This window comes from Hakea prostrata, chromosome 4 (genome assembly GCF_041222555.1).
Source record: "Hakea prostrata isolate BN-2017 chromosome 4, UWA_Hpros_2, whole genome shotgun sequence".
In the NCBI taxonomy this organism is placed as follows: domain Eukaryota; kingdom Viridiplantae; phylum Streptophyta; class Magnoliopsida; order Proteales; family Proteaceae; genus Hakea; species Hakea prostrata.
Window position 1 is genome coordinate 50,430,853 of NC_142603.1, and position 18,380 is coordinate 50,449,232.

The window sequence follows — 18,380 nt, forward strand, 5'->3', positions numbered from 1 at the left end:
CTGTCAAATGGTGTAAATACCCCAGAACTGTGCATGCACTAGTGAACTCTCATCTAGCACCCAGCTATCGAGAGTTCCAAAGGAAACAGGGAAGACCAAAATATGGAATGGTAATTTTGGTAAAATACCTCATCATCATCATCATCATCATCATCAGTTTGCACATCCGCATCATCTTCATCTTCTTCATCGTCTTCAGCCTCCTCTTCCTGAACTTCTTTAAGACGTATGGTTACTTCCACTAGGGAAACAAAGCAATCTTGTAACAATCCACTCCAAGAATCCCCAGCTTGTCCCAGAAGACGTTCAACCACCTTGGTTAATGTCATCGCTATCATAGTTAACGAGAAATTAGAGAGCATCATTAATGAAACAAGAATTAGTTGGTGAAAAAGATACTGATCCAAGTCAAACCCAAAATAAGTAAATAATTCATACTTTTAACTATTTGAAACAATCACTATGTGATTCTTAAATTTTTCATACAGTAAGGATAAGAACTTTTTTGGACCGGAAAAAAAGGCAAGTCTAGAAAATCATTTTTCAGAAGGATCAAACAGATAATTCCCATGCACATGTTGGGGTGAAGAGATCTACCACCTGTATTTTTTATGATAACACCATTTAGAATAGTTAATTCTCCAATAAGTGAGCAACAACTGTCAACTTTTGCCTGATCCAACTCCCCAAACTATATTACTAGGCAGATTCTAATAATCAAATCAGAAAATTACTCTATAAAATTCTGCAGCACTCATTGGAAAGCCAGCAGCTGCCCTTACTGATTTTTATATATTTATTTGGTTTTCAAGGGTTTTTTTTTTTTTTTTGGGGGGGGGGGGGAGGGGGGATTTGATTGGTCTACCACCTTTCCAAGAATTATTGATCTCGCACATTTGACGGGAATCCAATATTAGGAGAGTGACCTCCAACTCCAAGATCATGGACTTGATTCGGAAAGTCATTTGCCCCCACCCCACTCTTTCAGGTACCCCAAGAACAAGCATACTGTTCTTACATGGGGTCTAAGCCTTTACTATTGCTGCCTCAACTCTTGAGGTTCCCCAACCCCCTTCTTTTGGCCTCTTGTACTCCCTCCCCACAGGGGGTCTCCTCTTCCCTCTGAGTAATGATTATAATTCCCCAAAATTTAAAATATAAATAAATAGATAAATAGAAAATGTTTTTCCAGCTTCTAAAGAACTATCATATAAAGTACTAACCTATTAACTTAATCTCAGACTCAGATGACAGCCCAGGTTCAAAAGAGCTTGTGGAGATGTAACTCAATGCAGATGCCCATACTGTGAACCCTTTATCCTCATCCTTCTCCAAAATATTTTCAACAATATCAGGGTAACATAAATAACAAGAGGAGATAGCAAGCAACAAAGGCTTCCACAGTGCAGCAGGCTTGCCACGGATCTCTCTGAAACGAGAAAATGCTGCATGACTGAATGTGATAACCAGTAACTGCTTGACTCCTTCAGTTTCGTATGAGAAGCTCAAAACATGTAATAGCAAATGTACACATGAGCATGCCCTCCAAGTTGCAGATGGATATTGTGAAATGGCTTTGCTAACAAACACACCTATGCCTTCAACAATGGATCTTTGTGGAACAGATGGTGCTGGATGAGTTGGGAACCTTCTTACAATGAAGTTATTCAACTCAAATTTTCTGTGTAGGTTGACCACTTCCCGAATGGATTCAAAGATTGACAAATCCTCTAATTCATTCCAGGCATGCCACTCTGCAACCAAATCAGTCCAAGCTACAAGCAAATCTGATATTTTCAGCTGCAAAACCGAACTGGAGTCCGTAGCAGACCTCATAATGGTACAGAGTATTGTTGACGCATCATCTATGCATGATGGAGCCAATGCATGAGAATCCCCTTCCTGGACATTGAGACATTTTACAAAGGAAAGTTTTCAAGATGAACTTGAGTAAATTCTAGACATATAGAAAAAGGAAGAAGAAAACATTGCTACAACCAGAATTAGCAAAAAGGGGAAGGGGACAAAAACATAGTTTTATAGTATGAATTATAAATAGTAAAACATAGTTTTATAGTATGAATCATAAACAGTAAAAACAATTAGCAGTCACATAACACAGTTAAGAAAAGGGAAACCAACAATATGGGGTCTACACATTTATATTTCATAAAAATTAAACCAAAAAAATGGAATTACTCCCACATAATTGAGGAGTTTTTATTTGAAAAACATGCCTTCATTATCCAAACCAATTATAACATTTAAAACATATCCTAATTCCCAATAATCCACAATCCATTGTAATCCCCAAGACAAATCATCTAATATAATTTACAATTCATACACCATAATGTCCAACATTGCATGTGGGTGTCTATCTTTTTGGTAAATAGGCTATTCTCAGCATTGCTCTTTTTATAGCTAGTGGACACCATAGCCTTATAGAACCTACCAAACCATGCTCTTGGGGACTACTTCAACTGTAATTTGAGATCTTGCTCGAGATCTCATTTTTCTGAGAAGGTGAGATGAGATCTTTTGCTCGAGATCTCAAAGTTCTCACAACTTGCTCAAGATCTCAAGTTCTCGCATGATATCTCAATAGGATCAAGATCTGGTCCAACCACACTCTTTTAAGATCCTTATCTCAAACGAGAGAGGACCTTTCTCACCACTCTCTCGAATTCCCTCACCAAATCTTGTTGAAAGTCTCAATTTTTACCGGATTTCTTGTGGATTTCAGCTAGATCTTCATTTCAACTACTCTTAGCACATCTAAACACTAAAGGAAGATCAATCAAGCCCATTTCAAGTAGATCTTCAACCAAGGTGACATTTTCCCCCAAAACAACTATTTATTGGCCTAAGCCCAAACTGCAAAGGAAATCTTGAGGCCCAAATCCCATGTATATCAGGGGGAAGGTCATCGACGACAAAATGTGAAGCATGAGCCATACCCAACACTTTTGCTGATGAACTTATGATTTATATTGACTTATGATGGTTGTATTATTGTATTCTCAAGAGTCGAGAATGTGACGTTCTATTGTACTAACATGGATGGATTTACATTGCTATTTAAGTTATTTGATGTACCTCATCACTTGCTTTTCATTTATATACCCTAATGGTTCTATATTTCATGTTTTATAATTGTGCATATTCATTCCTACAACATCTCGATTTCAAATTTAAGGTCGAGTTAGAACTCATACTTAGGGTTGATTTCCCACAAATCTAAGGCCACTAGTATGTTCAAAAGGCCTAAAATAGGCTGAATACCAACTTTGAGCCCAATCTGACCCTTAAACCCCCCCCCCCAAGACGGCCCTCAAGTTTACTAAAGTTGGCGGGGGAAAATACCTCATCTCGAGCGAGATCTCGCCAACTCAAGTGAGATCTCTCTTTTATGACCTAGTGAGATGGGTGTCAAGAGCGAGTTCTTGAACCATGCTTCAACCTATAAAAAGCACATTTAAGTTTGCATTCCTTCCTATAAGTCTCAATAGTGGTATACCCTGGTGGAACATCCATATATACTTCCTCTTGAGTTTCTCCATGAAGGAAGGCATTCTTAACATCAAGTTGTTGAAGATCCCATCCCTAGTTCACTAACAACATGAAAGCACCACTTGTGTTTTATTCATCTTTGCAACTGGAGCAAAGGTCACCTAGTAATCAATATGGACTAAATTTCGATCGAAATGTTCAAAATTTCAAACAAAATGCCTGCATTTTTTCAAATCGAAACAAAACTTCAAATATTTCGTCAAAATCATATGTTTGGACCAAAATTTCGCATATTTCGACCATTTCAGGTTTTGACTGAAAGCTCGTAAGTTTCGACCTAAAATTCGCAAGTTTTGACATCCAACTTGTTTTTCCTGGGCTTTTGTTGATTTCTATCCCATTTTCACCTAATTTCCACGACTCCTTTGCCTTCAAACATATCTTTTTCTCATATTTTGCCTCCAAACACCTCTTAGACACAACTACAAAGGAAACTCTGGCAACAATAGAATGTGAAGCATGAGTCATACCCAATAGTTCCAAACTTCCCATTTTTTTATTTTTGTTTTGTCCATGCCTTAAATTATCTTGGATTGCCTTGGAATTAATATATGTTTAGTCTAGGTCTATGATCTATGTTTGTGTGTTGTTAAAAAAAAATTTATTATTTGCTACCTTTTTTTATTTTCTGATTTTAATAACTATTTTTAAAATTATGTATTTTTTCAAAATACATATGTATATATGATATATGGGCTTCAACTTAATATATGTGAGACACCATCACTTGATCTAGTTGGTCATTTTATTTTGTTGACTTGTTGTATATGTAACCATTCTAATATTCTATCAAACAATTCATTTATATTGATGATTTTGTGTATGCAATACAGTTTGTACTTGTCAAACCCATTCATTTGTTAGCAATTTAGCATACTTGAATGATAAATTTTCAGTGGGTTTTTTGGTAAAATACTAGTTCCATTGTGTTTATTATGCTTTAAATACGTAGGAGACAAGAAATTAGATGAAATGGAGGTCATATAAGGCCCGAAACCTAGGGTAGAAATTTCAAGAAACAAATCATTGGTTTTGACCAAACTTTCGGTCGAAACCTAGAAATCTCATATTTTCCCTAGGTCGAAACTTCAGTTTTGATCGAAATTTGTTCCTTGGTAAGCAATACCGTAGGTCTTAGTGAATCCCTTCGCCACCAGTCTAGCTTTATACCTGTCCAAAAGTACCATCAGCCTTGTGCTTAATAACAAACACCCACTTAAAACCAATAGTACTCTTTCCTGTATGTAAGCATTGGATAAATTTTTTCCCTATAATTGAGTAACTTCTAGATGGGATTATTAGTTCATTTTTGGGGCAAAAATCCAGGCTATGAGAAATTGAAGACTTAAAACTCAGAGGAGATAATGAAGAGACCATTTCAAATAAGAAAGAGTGTAATAAAAAATGGTACTTCTAAGTATTTGAGGTTTGATGTATAGGTGATGCAGACAGCATCCAAGAAATGAAATAGAGAGGGTTCTATTAGATAATATAGGAACTGAGAGGAATTCTATCATATTACAAAGTTTTCCAGCATTTATAAATTTCTATGTTTTTATGCCTTTTTGAAATTTTACAATACTGTTTACCAATATTATGATCCAGTATGTACATAACGCCCTCATTTATGTATAAATAAAAGAATTTTTACATATCTTAGATTGAGTTTAAACAGCATATACAAATACATGATCATACCACGATGACATTTTAAGGCTACTATGATCTGCATGGAAGAATGATAAAAAAGAGATGTTATGGACTGATGGTGCCGAAATGAAATGAAATAAATATTCTTAGCTCTCTCCCATATATTTACTTTCTTCGCTCACATTTGTGAGCTTTATCATGTCTATATTCCTCACTCTTCTTCAGATTTCATCACAGTGAGTCCCAGAACATATAATCAGGACACTAAGTGCATGAACAGACCTTTGGTTGTACAGATACAAGCCAAGCCTGCTGCAGGAGAACTGAAAAAGCCCTAGCAATGCTTGCAGAACCAGATCGCCAGTTGCTACTCGACTCATCCAGATCAATTTGTTCAGCAACATAAACATCCCATGTTTTGGCCATCACTGCTAGTGCAGCAAAGCCTCGCTCAACCACCTAATAAAAGATAAATGGGAATAAATATTCAAGGTTCTAATATATTTGTCTAAACTAATTATAACAAGAGAAGTAAAAGACACCAAATTTATAATAAAAGAAAGCCAAATAGTATGAGCACAGAAACCATAAGCTCCTTGTTGTTTCTTAGTGCCTTTGCAATATTTCTTTAACCCCCTAAATAGTTGGACACAAATCATAATGCTAGAAATATTTAGATCCCAAGCAAGCTAAGTAACATGGACCTGGCAATCATCGTACAACATAAAAACTTATTATTAGAAGAAAAAGAAAATGCTGGTGTCCTACATAGTATATATGGAAAGAAATAGCCTGACAAGGCAGCCTCTTGGAACTGTGTTACATAGCAAGCAAGCAAGCAAAAGTTTCAGTCAAAAACAGCCAGAATCATGTCAGCAAGATTTGTTGATCACGACTCAGGAATCCTCTTGATCATTGAATAAGGAAAAGCATTTCAAAGTCACCTACAGTGTTGCTAGAAACATTTAAATCTTTTATTTATTTCTTTTAACTGGGAGGGGGTGAGGGGAGGAATGGGTGGTGATTCCCTAGATAGACATTTGAACCTTTTTATTAATTCCCTAGGAACTCCAGTGCTACTATCGATTCAGGATGTAGATTCATAGAGAACATGTTTAACAAAAAAAAGATTCAAAGTAAGCACTAAACATGCACACATACACATACACACAGTTACTAACCACTGAAGAAATCAAGAATATCCATTACAGACCTGAGGCCATGGTTCTGGATTAGGAGGTATGAATTTCAAAACAGCACCAACCACAGATGACACGATTGATGGAATGTGAAGTGCAACATTTTCATTACCAGCCTCTACCACAGTACTTAAAAGCTGAAATAGAATTGAGGATTCATTTTCATCCTCATTATCCACCCTGCTAACTACAACTTGCAATAGAGGCAACCATTCAGGAGGTGGGAAATCATTCTGCACAAACAAACAAAAGTTCAAAATACATATAAAATAGAAATTGAGAAGAAATAAATATTACAGGGTTCTTTGGTTGCTCTTACTTCAAGAAGTTCAGCAATAGCCCCAGCAGCAGATACCCGGACAGGATAACAGGAAGTATCCCCAAAATCAGGCATGGTCAGTGCTTTAAGCAATGACGAATATATGTCTGCACTCATCTCCTGAATTAACATGGTTGAATTATTCAGTGAGCATACAGGAGCATGTTTTGCATTTAATTCACAGTATCAACATCATTTCAAGTGTTGTCAGTTAACTACATACTGAAATAATACAAACCATCAAAATGCAAGTTATATGTGATACAATGTTTGAAGAAATCTCACTTGGGAGAGACAGGAAGCAAGGACTCCAAGTACCCAGTTTGCAGTGGCTACCAGATAAGGCAGAGAAGGTGACAAAGAGTACAGTGGTAGCACCCGAGTCTGAACCAAAGATGTTGTGTATCCAGGATTTCGCTCTCTTAGGAACTGCACAAGCATGGTAGAAATGTAAGCTTTTCTTGTGAGACTTCTCTATAGAAATCAATTACGGAACCGTGGGTGTTAATCTTACATCTTGGAGACTGCCATAAGCCATCAGAACACCATAGTAACTGCCATGGATAAAATAGAAACTCAATAACAAGATGAAAAGAACCTTGAAATGAAAATATAAACTAAAACCAATGATCAGTGAATCAGAAAAAGATATTTACTGTATGCAACTCTTCTGGGTCATCAAGAACTTTTCTCATTTTTGGAACTTGAATAGGTGATTAACATTAGTGACACATACAGAAGTATAATAAAATTTATCCATAAGTAGTGCTAAATTCAGGGTCTGCAATATGTCCACATTCAGCCATATGTATTTTCACCCTTGCTTCCAAGCACACAACATTCTACTCACCACAAGACGAAAAAGGGTCTAAGCCATGAGATCAACATCAAGATTTTGAACGTTTTTATCAGAATGGTCCTCACATAAACAACTGTATCCATGCTTTCATAGTAAAGACAAGACAAAGAGACAGTCTCTTTAAGGAAGGCAAACTATTGCCTTTTTCATTCAATAAGAAGACAGCCCTGGTTTCCAAGTCAGAGCCCTGTTTATTGTTTTAATGTAGTTAATTGAATGATGTTGTAATATGAGCTTTCAAGATCTTTTGAGAATGTTTGTAGTTCTACAGTTATAGGCTCTCTTTGTAATTAATTCACTTCTTTTATTGTTATCAGCATAAGATGCAGTGCTCTCGAAACAAACCATCATTTCCGCCAACTGTATCTCTTTCTTCATGGCATCAGAGTGGAACCACTTTGAGACTCTTATCCTAACCCTAAAACCTAGCTGCCGCCACCTCTCTCCTCTCCGTCTTACCTTCCAAGGTCTTGCCACCTTCTTTTCATCTCTGACCTTTCATTCTTCCCTTTAGTCTTGTAAAAGCTTCTTAGACCACCAAGGGGTCCACCTTTCCCTTTTGGACTCTCAAATCGTTTCAACTAAGGTTATGAGAGACCCATTCATGAAAAGGGTTTGAAATCAAGATTTTCAGGGTTTTTTGGGCTCGTATTCAGTTTTAAGATTCGGATCAACTAAGGGTTTTCTTTCTCCTTTCAATCCCTCATCAGTATGTTTGTGTCCCACCCACCACCACCCTTTTTTCTCTGCTTTGAAGCCTCTTTCCTAGATCTACACCCATCCTCACCCTAAGTCCATGTATGACAGAAGTAGTACCACACATTACACCAACCGAACAGATTACAATCATCAGAATGAAATTCACATTTCCAGCTAACTCAATCAATTCGATGAGAGCAACTATATACATTGGCCTCGCTTTTATTTTGTTTCAATAGCTAATTATGGCCTTGACGACTATCTTATGCATCCCATTATCAGGCCTACTGTTGAGAAACACGATTTTGGTAGAACGGCTTGAATGATCAGTGCGATCTCAAGCCCTCTATTTATAATAAAGTGGAAAGAACATTATTACATAAATACCCTTACTTGGGTAACAAGAAATAGAAAATTAGATGAATGAAAACTCTAAAGAATTGAACACCTATAGAACTCAACCAACACTCCCCCTCAAGTTGAGGTATAGATATTAGTCATGCCCAACTTGCTTACAATAGGTAGGAAATCTCCTTCCTTCAAACCCTTAGTGAAAACATTTGTCACTTGGTCTCCAGACCTCACAAAAGGCATGCAAATGAGCCTTTGTTCTAGCTTTCCTTTGACAAAAAACCTGTCAATTTCAATGTGCTTAGTTCGATCATGTTACACAGGATTATTGGCAATACTAATGGCAGCCTTGTTGTCACAATATAGCATTATAAGACTTGGAACTTGGACTCCAATATCTTCTAGCAAGCCTTTCAACCATAGTAGCTCACAAAATCCACGAACCATAGCTCTATATTCAACTTCAGTACTAGATAAAGCTACCACATTCTGTTTCTTACTCCTCCAAGTAACTAGATTACCTCCATGGCTCCATCAAAGGTACAGTAACCTAATTGACTTCCTGCCAGAAGATCCAGCCCAATCTGCATCAATGTATGCTTTTACCTTTAGAATATCAATGGGTGACAAAAGTATTCCTTTTCCAAGAGTTCCCCTCAAATATTGTAGCATTCTGGTAACAACCTTCATATGAGCTAAATATGGATCATGCATGAACTGGCTCACTATCCCCACGGTATGAAGCGATGTGACACTTTTAAGCAAGCATGGCAGCAAGGAACTTTGCAATAAGCCAGTGATCGTAGGTTGCAATTCCTTGAGAAGGCTACCAACAGTAACAAAGTGGGCTTTGGAGGGCCTATGATCTATATGCCATGGTTGAAGAATTGGCTCTCACCACCAATCCCGCTAGGCTAGAAAACCAACATCTCCATCGAGATGGCAAGATCTGATCGAGATATGGGAATTTTTGATGGGCCAACTCAAGGGCCCATCTTGGGGGGGTTTAACGTCTAGGTTGAGCTCAAACTTGGTAGGTAACCTAATTTAGACCTTCTGAACACATTGGTGGCCTTAGCCTAATTTAAACCTTCTGAACACACTAGTGGTCTAAGATTAGTGAGAAAACAACCCTTAGTATGAGTTCTAAGTCGACCCTAAGTTTGAAACCACAATGCTGCACCTTAGGGACAGCAGGTTTATACAACATGAAATATAGAACTTTTAAGACATATAAATGAAAAGCAAGTGTATCAAATACATCAAATAACTTAAATATCATCATCCATACGAGTATTAAAATCTCAACTCTCAAAAATAGAATAACAAAATTATACAACCATTAAAAGTTCTATATAAGTCATAACTTATAAGTTCATAAGACAAGCATAGAATGAGATAAAATTCAATCAAGCCCTAACACCACCAACAACTCGAGCATCAGCTCCATCACTAGCTCTAGCAGCACCACGACTACGACCATGTCGTATGCTAGCGGCTTCACGTCGACCCCCCAACTCCATGAGATGGTTTACCATATATTTCTTTAGTGTTGCAAATGTGCTAAAAATAGTTGCAAGTGAAAATCAAGCTGAAATCCTCAAAAAATGATGCAAAAATTGGAAGTTCCAGCGAGATATGGTGAGATTTGGCGAGAGAGCAAAAGAGTGGAGAGAGGTCGAGAAATGACCTCCCTCGCTCTAGATTAGGTGTTAAAATGGGGTGGTTGAACCATTGTGGCAAGATCTCGTGTGAGTTGTGGGAACTCTGAGATCTCACAAGAGATCTCATCTCGCCTTTTCAGAAAAACGAGATCTCAAGCAAGATCCTACCGAGAGCTCAAACCATAATGTGCTTTGCTAGGGTCTTCGATGTTGGTGTCCTTCAACGTTGGATCTACTAAGCCTTCAAATTTTCAAAATCTTCAGGGTCTCAGGAAATTGAGGTAAGCTATGAACAAACTGCTAGATTGAGGCTTGAACCTTCAATAGCGACAAACTTAGAGCTTCAAGGAGAAGATCCATACGGAAGGAATTGAACCACTTGATCAGCAGTAGGCAAAAGGCCAGCCTTACACTGATTGTGTCTAAGTGAGAGTCCAAGTATAAGCCCGCTACAAGAGTCCACCAAAAGCCCATCTCCCAAGAATGTCCTATTTGATTGATTCCAAGGAAAATCTAAATCCACAGTTTCTTATAAAGTAGGTGGACGTATCGAACCGAAATAAGATCTCGGATTGACATCTTGATACACTAATTTACCATAATAATAAATAGAGTCAATGGTGACTCCATTGTGGGAAGAACCATTCTTTTTTGCTTGATAGGGGGTGATTTATTGATCTTTTCTTAATAGAACGAATAAGATCAAAGAAGAAGATTAGATGATGGAATGGGAATAGATCTGGGATAGCCAAGATAGACAAGATGGCCAAGAAAAGGACCGAGGAGAATATAAACCTTCAAGCAAACAAAGCATGTGAGGTTCTCCCCGAAATGCGTTGAGGCGCAGCAGTTGACTAGACATCTAGGGGTGAAGCACTGGCACAACAAGCCTACCCATCATCAAAGCAAGCCCAAGCCCAAGGGCAATCAAGCTCGGCTGAGGTCTTGCTTTTCCCAGGTTTCCTCTTGAAGCGGCGCAGCTCCCAATCCTGGCTTCTAAGCTTGCTTTTTTATTGATTCAGGGCCTAGCGAAGCCAAATTCAATCGAGGCAAAGGATGGGTTTACTTTTCCTGATGCTGAGTCATTTGAATCGAAGAATGTGCTGATGGAACAGGAATAGTTTTCAGATGATATGGACCCCCATGGCATTCACTTTTCTACGATCACTAATCAAAATGCATTCTGTAAGGGATTTTTTTTCTCGATTGTCAGTAGCATAGTCCAGATATCAGTAAAGACTGCAGTCCACTCTAACTCTAGTATTTCTAACTCACCTTCAACTGGCTAGATAAAAACTGAGGGATCCTTCAAATCCCCTCCTTCAAGCATATTGATGGATTGGGATTGTCCGTAATGGGACAGTTCTTGGATTGTCCGACATGGCCCTACACTACTGGCATTTCAAAAGGCAAAACTCTCGTCGTAGTTTGGCGACCTAAAGGGGAGACCTTTGGTGGTCTAGTTTCACTGTCCCACTCTGTGGTGCAAGCCCAAGGAGAAAGCAAAAGATGGGGCTCATAATCAAGAGGCTCCAAAAGGAATTAAAGCCGAAAGAGTTAAGGCTATTCCCAAAGGAGATCGATCCACTAACTCAACCACACGGTGTTGTGGTGTGCTTTTTTTTTAAGAGAAGAGGAGAGTTTGAGTCTCTCAAGTTTTGGGGCCGAAGTCAAACCTAGAAGGAGAAGCCCGAACCCTTTCATGGTGGGATCCAAAAAAGTAATGTCGAATTACAAGACATGGAAACAAATCTCTTTTGATTATCTGTGGTGAACTTGATACAAAGTAATATAACTATTGGATATATTTGCAACTGGTCAATGGTGAACTCACTCATTTGAAATCTGCGATTGGCCTGACCCGACACCATAAGGAATGGGGAACTTTGACAAAAATGGAAGCACTAACAACTCTCCAATAGAGCTGTATTCTTTCCCCTTCTTCTTGTCACCTTTTTTCCGTTTTGCTGATGATGCAACCACTGGAGGTCCCTGCAGGCATTGCGAGACAATTCACGAAAGACATGTCAAAGGAACTCTTTCCCTCCCAACACACCTACTCCAAAAATAAGGAAACAATTTTCTGCCCATGTGGGCACATAGTTTATGAAATGTACACCTTTGATATTGAAAGAACACCAAGCAAATTTATAGCACTTTTCCTGGCAGTGAAAAAATCATCCTTCCATCCAGAAATTTCTTCCTGAAGTCAACATAAAAAAAAAATAAAAAAGAGAGAGAGAGAGAGAGAAGAAGAAGAAGAACAGGTAAAGTAAAATAAGTCAGTAAGAGTGAGGAATCATATTGCCCTTGATCAAAAAAATTTAAAAAAAGGCAGACATTTTATTAAAGTATATTAATGCTCCAACTCCCACTACTTCTAAATTGTTTTCCAAGTTTGTCCTCAATTTAATGCAGATTCCAGATTGCCTTGATGTAGTTATCCATAAACGAGAAAAAATTAAAAAATAACTGTGAAAGTCTTGAAAGGGGCTATCAGTCTGGAACAGAGAAAAGCCCAAAGTGAAGCAGCAAGCAGTCTTTAAGGAATAGGAATATGGTATGAGTTACTGAAAAGATACTGTAAAATTGAGGCCCCAGCCATACAAGATCAGAGGGAAGATTCTTCCGTATGTACTCATCAGCATCTTCTTCCCACTCTGCAACATCCTGATAACAAAAAACACCACCAATTAGATAAGTTCTCAGTACATAGTGCACAATGAAATTCAGAATGGATCAATTTCTATTTTAATCACAATATAAGAAAATTCACCTTCTCATTCATTACTAGTGCAGGAAATATTGCAGACTCCAGCAGCAATGAAAACTGGGGTGAAACTAATCTCCAACCCTGATTTCAGATGAGACTCATGACCTTAGAGAAAGAAAGAATGATACTCCTAAATACAAGTGCTTGTGAAGATCCTAAAAGAAGACTACAGGCTCAAACATGTGACACAGTAAAAGGTGTCAAAATGCACTTTGCCTCAAAGCCGTGCCAGGTACAGAAAAATCATCAAAGAATAAAAACTAGGTATTACTGAAACATTTGAACTGAGATGAACAAGCTCTGCCGACAAATGATGGAAGGGAAGAGGCTGATTATAGCAGCCACTTAATTGGTTAAGGTTTGTGTAGTATTAACAAGATCCTGTGGCTAAGCAACCCAACCAAGGATGTGTTCTGAACCATAATATAAAAAGAGCATCAGAACTTACAGCTCCTGTCTCCATAATGCGTGAAATAACATCAAAAGCTGATGACATAATTCTCTCTGACAAGAAATCCAGCTTCTGCATAATGCAAGAATACTTTATATTTATAGAAAAAGATGAATCATGAATAGTTGATAAACCTGGAAAGAATCAGGCAAAACAATATAAAAGCAGGTTGGCTAAAGATTTCAGCGCCCCAAATCAATTAGAATGAAATTAGTTGAGGAAGTAATGCAGGGAGAACTTGTCTCACAGTGTCCATTTCCAGAGCCTGGGCCACACATTGGACCAATGCCAGCATCAAGCCAAGCCCAAACCTCACAGATAGGCTGACCAGGACGTGGCCATGGCAAGTTTATTTCATATGGTTCATTTTTGGTCCACTTGGTCCATTTTGGTACAAGATGCTGGAGAAGAATTTTGGTATGTTTAGTGTCTTTTAGATTTTTAAGAGTCAGTTAATTTTCTTGGTTTATGTCTAATTGGTGGTAATCTTGTATCTTGGAAGAGAAAGAAATAGAATATTGTGGCTAGATCGAGCGCAAAGTCTGATTATAGAGCTATAGCACAGGTCACTTGTGAGTTGACATGGACCAAACACATGTTGAAAGAGGTTGGCTTTGGTGATGATTCCTCTATGATAATATGGTGTGATAATTAGGCTGCTATTCACATTGCTACTAATCTGATGTTTCATGAACATACAACATATTGAAGTTGACTGTCACTTTGTTCGTGAAAAGCTGCAACAAGGATTGATTTCTCCAAAACATGTTTGTACAGCAGAACAGCTAGCAAACTTACAAAATCCTCAGGGGCTGCCAGGGTTGACTATATTTGCAACAAGCTAGGCATGTTTAACTCTATGCTCCAGCTTGAGGGGATTGTTCAAAAGGTATCTCTTATGGGTAGAATAATGATAGGTTTGGGAATCTTGAGTTGGCCTCTCATTCAAGCATCTCAGTTTCCTCTTTTGTTTGATTTCCAGTATTGGTTGTAGTTGCTAAACTGCTCTTATCTCTTATGGGTAGAATAATGATAGGTTTAAGAATCTTGAGTTGGCCTCTCATTCAAGAATCATTGTTTCAATTTTTGTTTGATTTCCAGTATTGGTTGTAGTTGCTAAACTGCTCTATAAATAAAGGTACTAGTTGTAGGGGGCTCATCCAATGAGTAAGGCCTCCTAGCCTATTCTATAAATTTCTTCTTCTTCCTCTCTGTTCTATTCTCCAACATACAGGATCTACCAATGAGTTACAAAATGCAAGTGACCACTATTCTGATGGTTTACAAAATTCCGAAAAAGCAAAAAAAAATCTATGTACTAAAAGTCAAACAAGCAACCAATTTAGGGATTGGTCGCCTTGATGTTGCCTAGGCAATAAAGTGTGAGTTTTTTTGCATGTCCAAAAGGCAGCCCATTGCCTAGGAGTGAGAAACGACGCCATGGCAACGCTTTGATACTAGAGCATCCAAATATCATTCTCTACCAAAATTGGTTCTAGCATGATAGTGCTCCTAGGCTGTACCAAATAGCCTGAAAGCTTAACCAGAAAGCTTTTGTTATAGGATGTCACCAGAGTCAAAAAAGGGTGTCTCCAGTTCAAGAGGCTCCTGATATTGTAGGGTCAGAGGATGGTCATAATGTATGCAGTCTTACCCTTGGTTTTTGCACAGAGGCTATTTTCGGACTAGAACCCATGACCACTTGATCAAGATGGAGCAACCTTACCAATTATCATTGCACCAGCCCTGCCCTCATCCACCACAATCAATGGTACACCTTAATTCTCACGAGAATTTTAAAAAATTAGAAACTAATTGGTAATAAGATGAATTGAAGAATAAAGCAGCCGTGCCCCTCAAACATGACCAATGTTCATCTGTGACCAAAACTGGTAGTCACTATCAAAAGATCACTGCAACATACTTATATAGCTCAAAAACAATTAGTTAGTATATCTATCCTTTCACAGCACACTTACAGACAAAGATTAAACATGAATGACTGCAAAGAACTGTACAGTACAATCCACATTTAATGGAAGAAAAAATTATAAGGACGTCAAACATCACAACACTTGGTTGCGCGTGTGGAGGAATACAGGGACAAGGCTGAACCTATGATCGATAACTTGGTAAGAGAATTACAAGAATGTGGCTTGAGTGCTTGAGAACTGGTATAAAGGGTACCGCTAAAGCAATTTGGAGACAGAAGCACGAATGGTTTAGGTACAGACCAAATTGTTATGGTAGTATGGTGGAATGCTTTCTGAGGATTGGGAATGTACCCTGCAGGGCCCAGAGGGGACTCTCAACCACTCTAACATGGACCTAATAATCTTGAAGGGGAACACAAACAGGGATTTCTCCATTAAATCAGCCTGGGAGTCAATTTGCAGGAGATCAGTTGAGGTGGACTGGTGGGAACTACTTGGTTGGTTTGAAGGCATGCAGGTGCCCTTGAACTGAATTGCCAACAAGAGATCTGATTATGAAAAGAAAGATTCAAGTGCAACCAAGCTGCTGTCTCTGTTGGGCAGGTCTAGGGAGTCATGATCATCTGTTCTATCACTGCAGATTCAGATTGATGGTTTGGCGGGGTGCCTATGCAGACCTAGAAGTGCACCAACTAAAGCTTAGATACTGCCCTTTTGGATCAGATGCACTTCATGGGAGGTGGAGAATACAAGCATTATTATCAAGCTAGCCTATTGTGCAACCATCCAACAGTTTGTGGACAGAAAGATGCTTTAGAATATTCAGAAATACAGTTAAGAACTAAAGAACAATTAGTCACAGCCATCAAGGATGATGTGAGAGCAACATGCAGGGCAATAAAAATTACAGGAGATGAAAATGAGCAGATCTCTTACACAAAAAGTGGGAAATACCAATTATCTAGCATACCAAACTCCCAATTCCCAAAGAACTAAAGAACAATTAGTCACAGCCATCAAGGATGATGTGAGAGCAACATGCAGGGCAATAAAAATTACAGGAGATGAAAATGAGCAGAACTCTTACACGAAAAGTGGAAATACCAATTATATGGTGTACCAAACTCCCAATTCCCAAAAGCTTGTTCTTGGTAATTCCCATGCAGTATATGGTTGCCCTTCATTGTGATGGGGCCCTGCAAACTCAAGTGCAGCCTAGGAGGCTGGGAGTGCTGATAAGAGAGGCAGAAAGGAAGCCAATAATGGCATATACAGGAAGGGTTGAGGGAGGCCAATAATGGCATTGAGAGAATGTTGTTGAGTGTCTCTAATCAGTCAGACTCAAAGCTGGTTGAAGACATAATCAATTGGAGGTTCAGGGGCCTTGGAAGTTACAAGAGATCAAAATTAAAATTCAGCGGTTTATCTCTCCTCTAATGATCAAGGAGGTAATGTATGTGTGGTGTGAACAAAACCAACCAGCAGACTACATGACGGAATCCCAAGGCAGCGAAGGAGAGCTAATATGGGATCCAACAGAATTCCCTAGTGAATTGATGGACCTCATAAGAAAGGATGCAGAGCTACGTATTTATTATAGACCGAAAGTGGATGTCGGGATTCATTTGGGATTAGTTAGAAGGGGATGTCCTTCAGTTTAGGAGTTTCCTCCCCCCACCTGTGGGGATTCTTTGGGACTGCATCTTTTGTAATGTTCTCATTAATACAAAACCTACTTGTAAGGGGGGGGAAATCATCATACCTACCTCCAAAGTAATAAAATAAGCAGCAGAAAATAGTTTTAACACTTACAGGTGTATAACAGCTTTGCTTTACAATTCTGAAAACAGAACTTATCATGTCAGGCAACAACCTGAAGTGTAACATAAGAAATCAGAAGGCTATAGAAGATTCTAATGAGATCAAACAAAGCACAACCATATCCACTCCAGAGAATTACTTGTCAGAATGCTTTCGGTGTCTGGTGACCAAAGCTAAGAAGATAAGCAAACTCCTCTTTCCTGTCTTCAGCCTCAACAACCACCCTTCTGATGAAGTTGTGGTACCATCAAAAACCAAAGAATCCAAAACCCGGAATAGATCGTGACAGAATGAAGGCAGAAGTGGTACTAAAGCAGATGGCATATGTGATCTCACCTATAAAACTAACTAATTGTGAATTCCCAATGAAGAAAAAAGAACCACCAAAAAGGAGGTAGATTAGTGTAAGTGATAATATAAAGGAAAAAAATGAGTTATTGGCAAATTCCCCATCATATAGGATGATTCTATCAAAACCCGTGAGGAATGCATAGGGCATAAGCCAACTAAGAACAAATTTCGTGCATATGGACACAGCAATAAAATTCAAACACAACCATAATTATACACTTTAATCATTAAATGCATAAAATATTACTAAGGAATTCAGATGGCTAAGTGATGTTTAGGGTAGTTTGACACGGAATCATTGAGAAATATGAAGATAATCATTAGTGAATGGGCAAAACATATAGAACCACTGGATTTGCAATCAATTACATCTACTACCCCTAGAAGGAAATCAATTACAAATACCCCCTACTGTTATTATCATCATTCAGCTTTACTAGTTAACAGTAAGGGGGTATTTGTAATTGATTTCTTTTCAAGTGTAGCAGATGTAATTGATTGTAGATCCAGGGGGTCTATATGTAATTTTTCCTTAGTGAATAGGACAGTTAAACTAACAAACTCATCTAACAACCATTTTTTTTCCTGCAAGTGGTCGCATCTTAATATAACAATTGCTTATACAAGGAAATCAGTTCAATAAAAAGGGTATCATCAATCCTGATTTGGAAAATTATCATCAAGAAGGAAGAAGAAAAAGAATAACCACTAAGAAGAGGGCACGAAAGATTTAAAA

The 18,380-nt window shown here is 38.3% G+C and overlaps 1 protein-coding gene across 1 annotated transcript in view; it reads right to left on the reverse strand.

The window, feature by feature from the left end:
• LOC149019397 (ARM repeat superfamily protein) overlaps positions 1-18,380 on the reverse strand; it is a 36,202-nt gene that overhangs the window by 5,827 nt on the left and 11,995 nt on the right. The window contains exons 6-19 of the mRNA XM_089153411.1: positions 17,433-17,629; positions 17,285-17,345; positions 13,536-13,610; positions 13,091-13,168; positions 12,922-12,984; positions 12,434-12,517; positions 12,149-12,306; positions 7,256-7,295; positions 7,027-7,170; positions 6,742-6,861; positions 6,437-6,655; positions 5,506-5,682; positions 1,224-1,902; positions 129-331 (exon numbers count right to left, since the gene is read on the reverse strand). Of these exons, the coding sequence (XP_089009537.1) occupies positions 129-331; positions 1,224-1,902; positions 5,506-5,682; positions 6,437-6,655; positions 6,742-6,861; positions 7,027-7,170; positions 7,256-7,295; positions 12,149-12,306; positions 12,434-12,517; positions 12,922-12,984; positions 13,091-13,168; positions 13,536-13,610; positions 17,285-17,345; positions 17,433-17,629 (2,298 nt within the window). The remainder of the gene's footprint in view (positions 1-128; positions 332-1,223; positions 1,903-5,505; positions 5,683-6,436; positions 6,656-6,741; positions 6,862-7,026; positions 7,171-7,255; positions 7,296-12,148; positions 12,307-12,433; positions 12,518-12,921; positions 12,985-13,090; positions 13,169-13,535; positions 13,611-17,284; positions 17,346-17,432; positions 17,630-18,380) is intronic.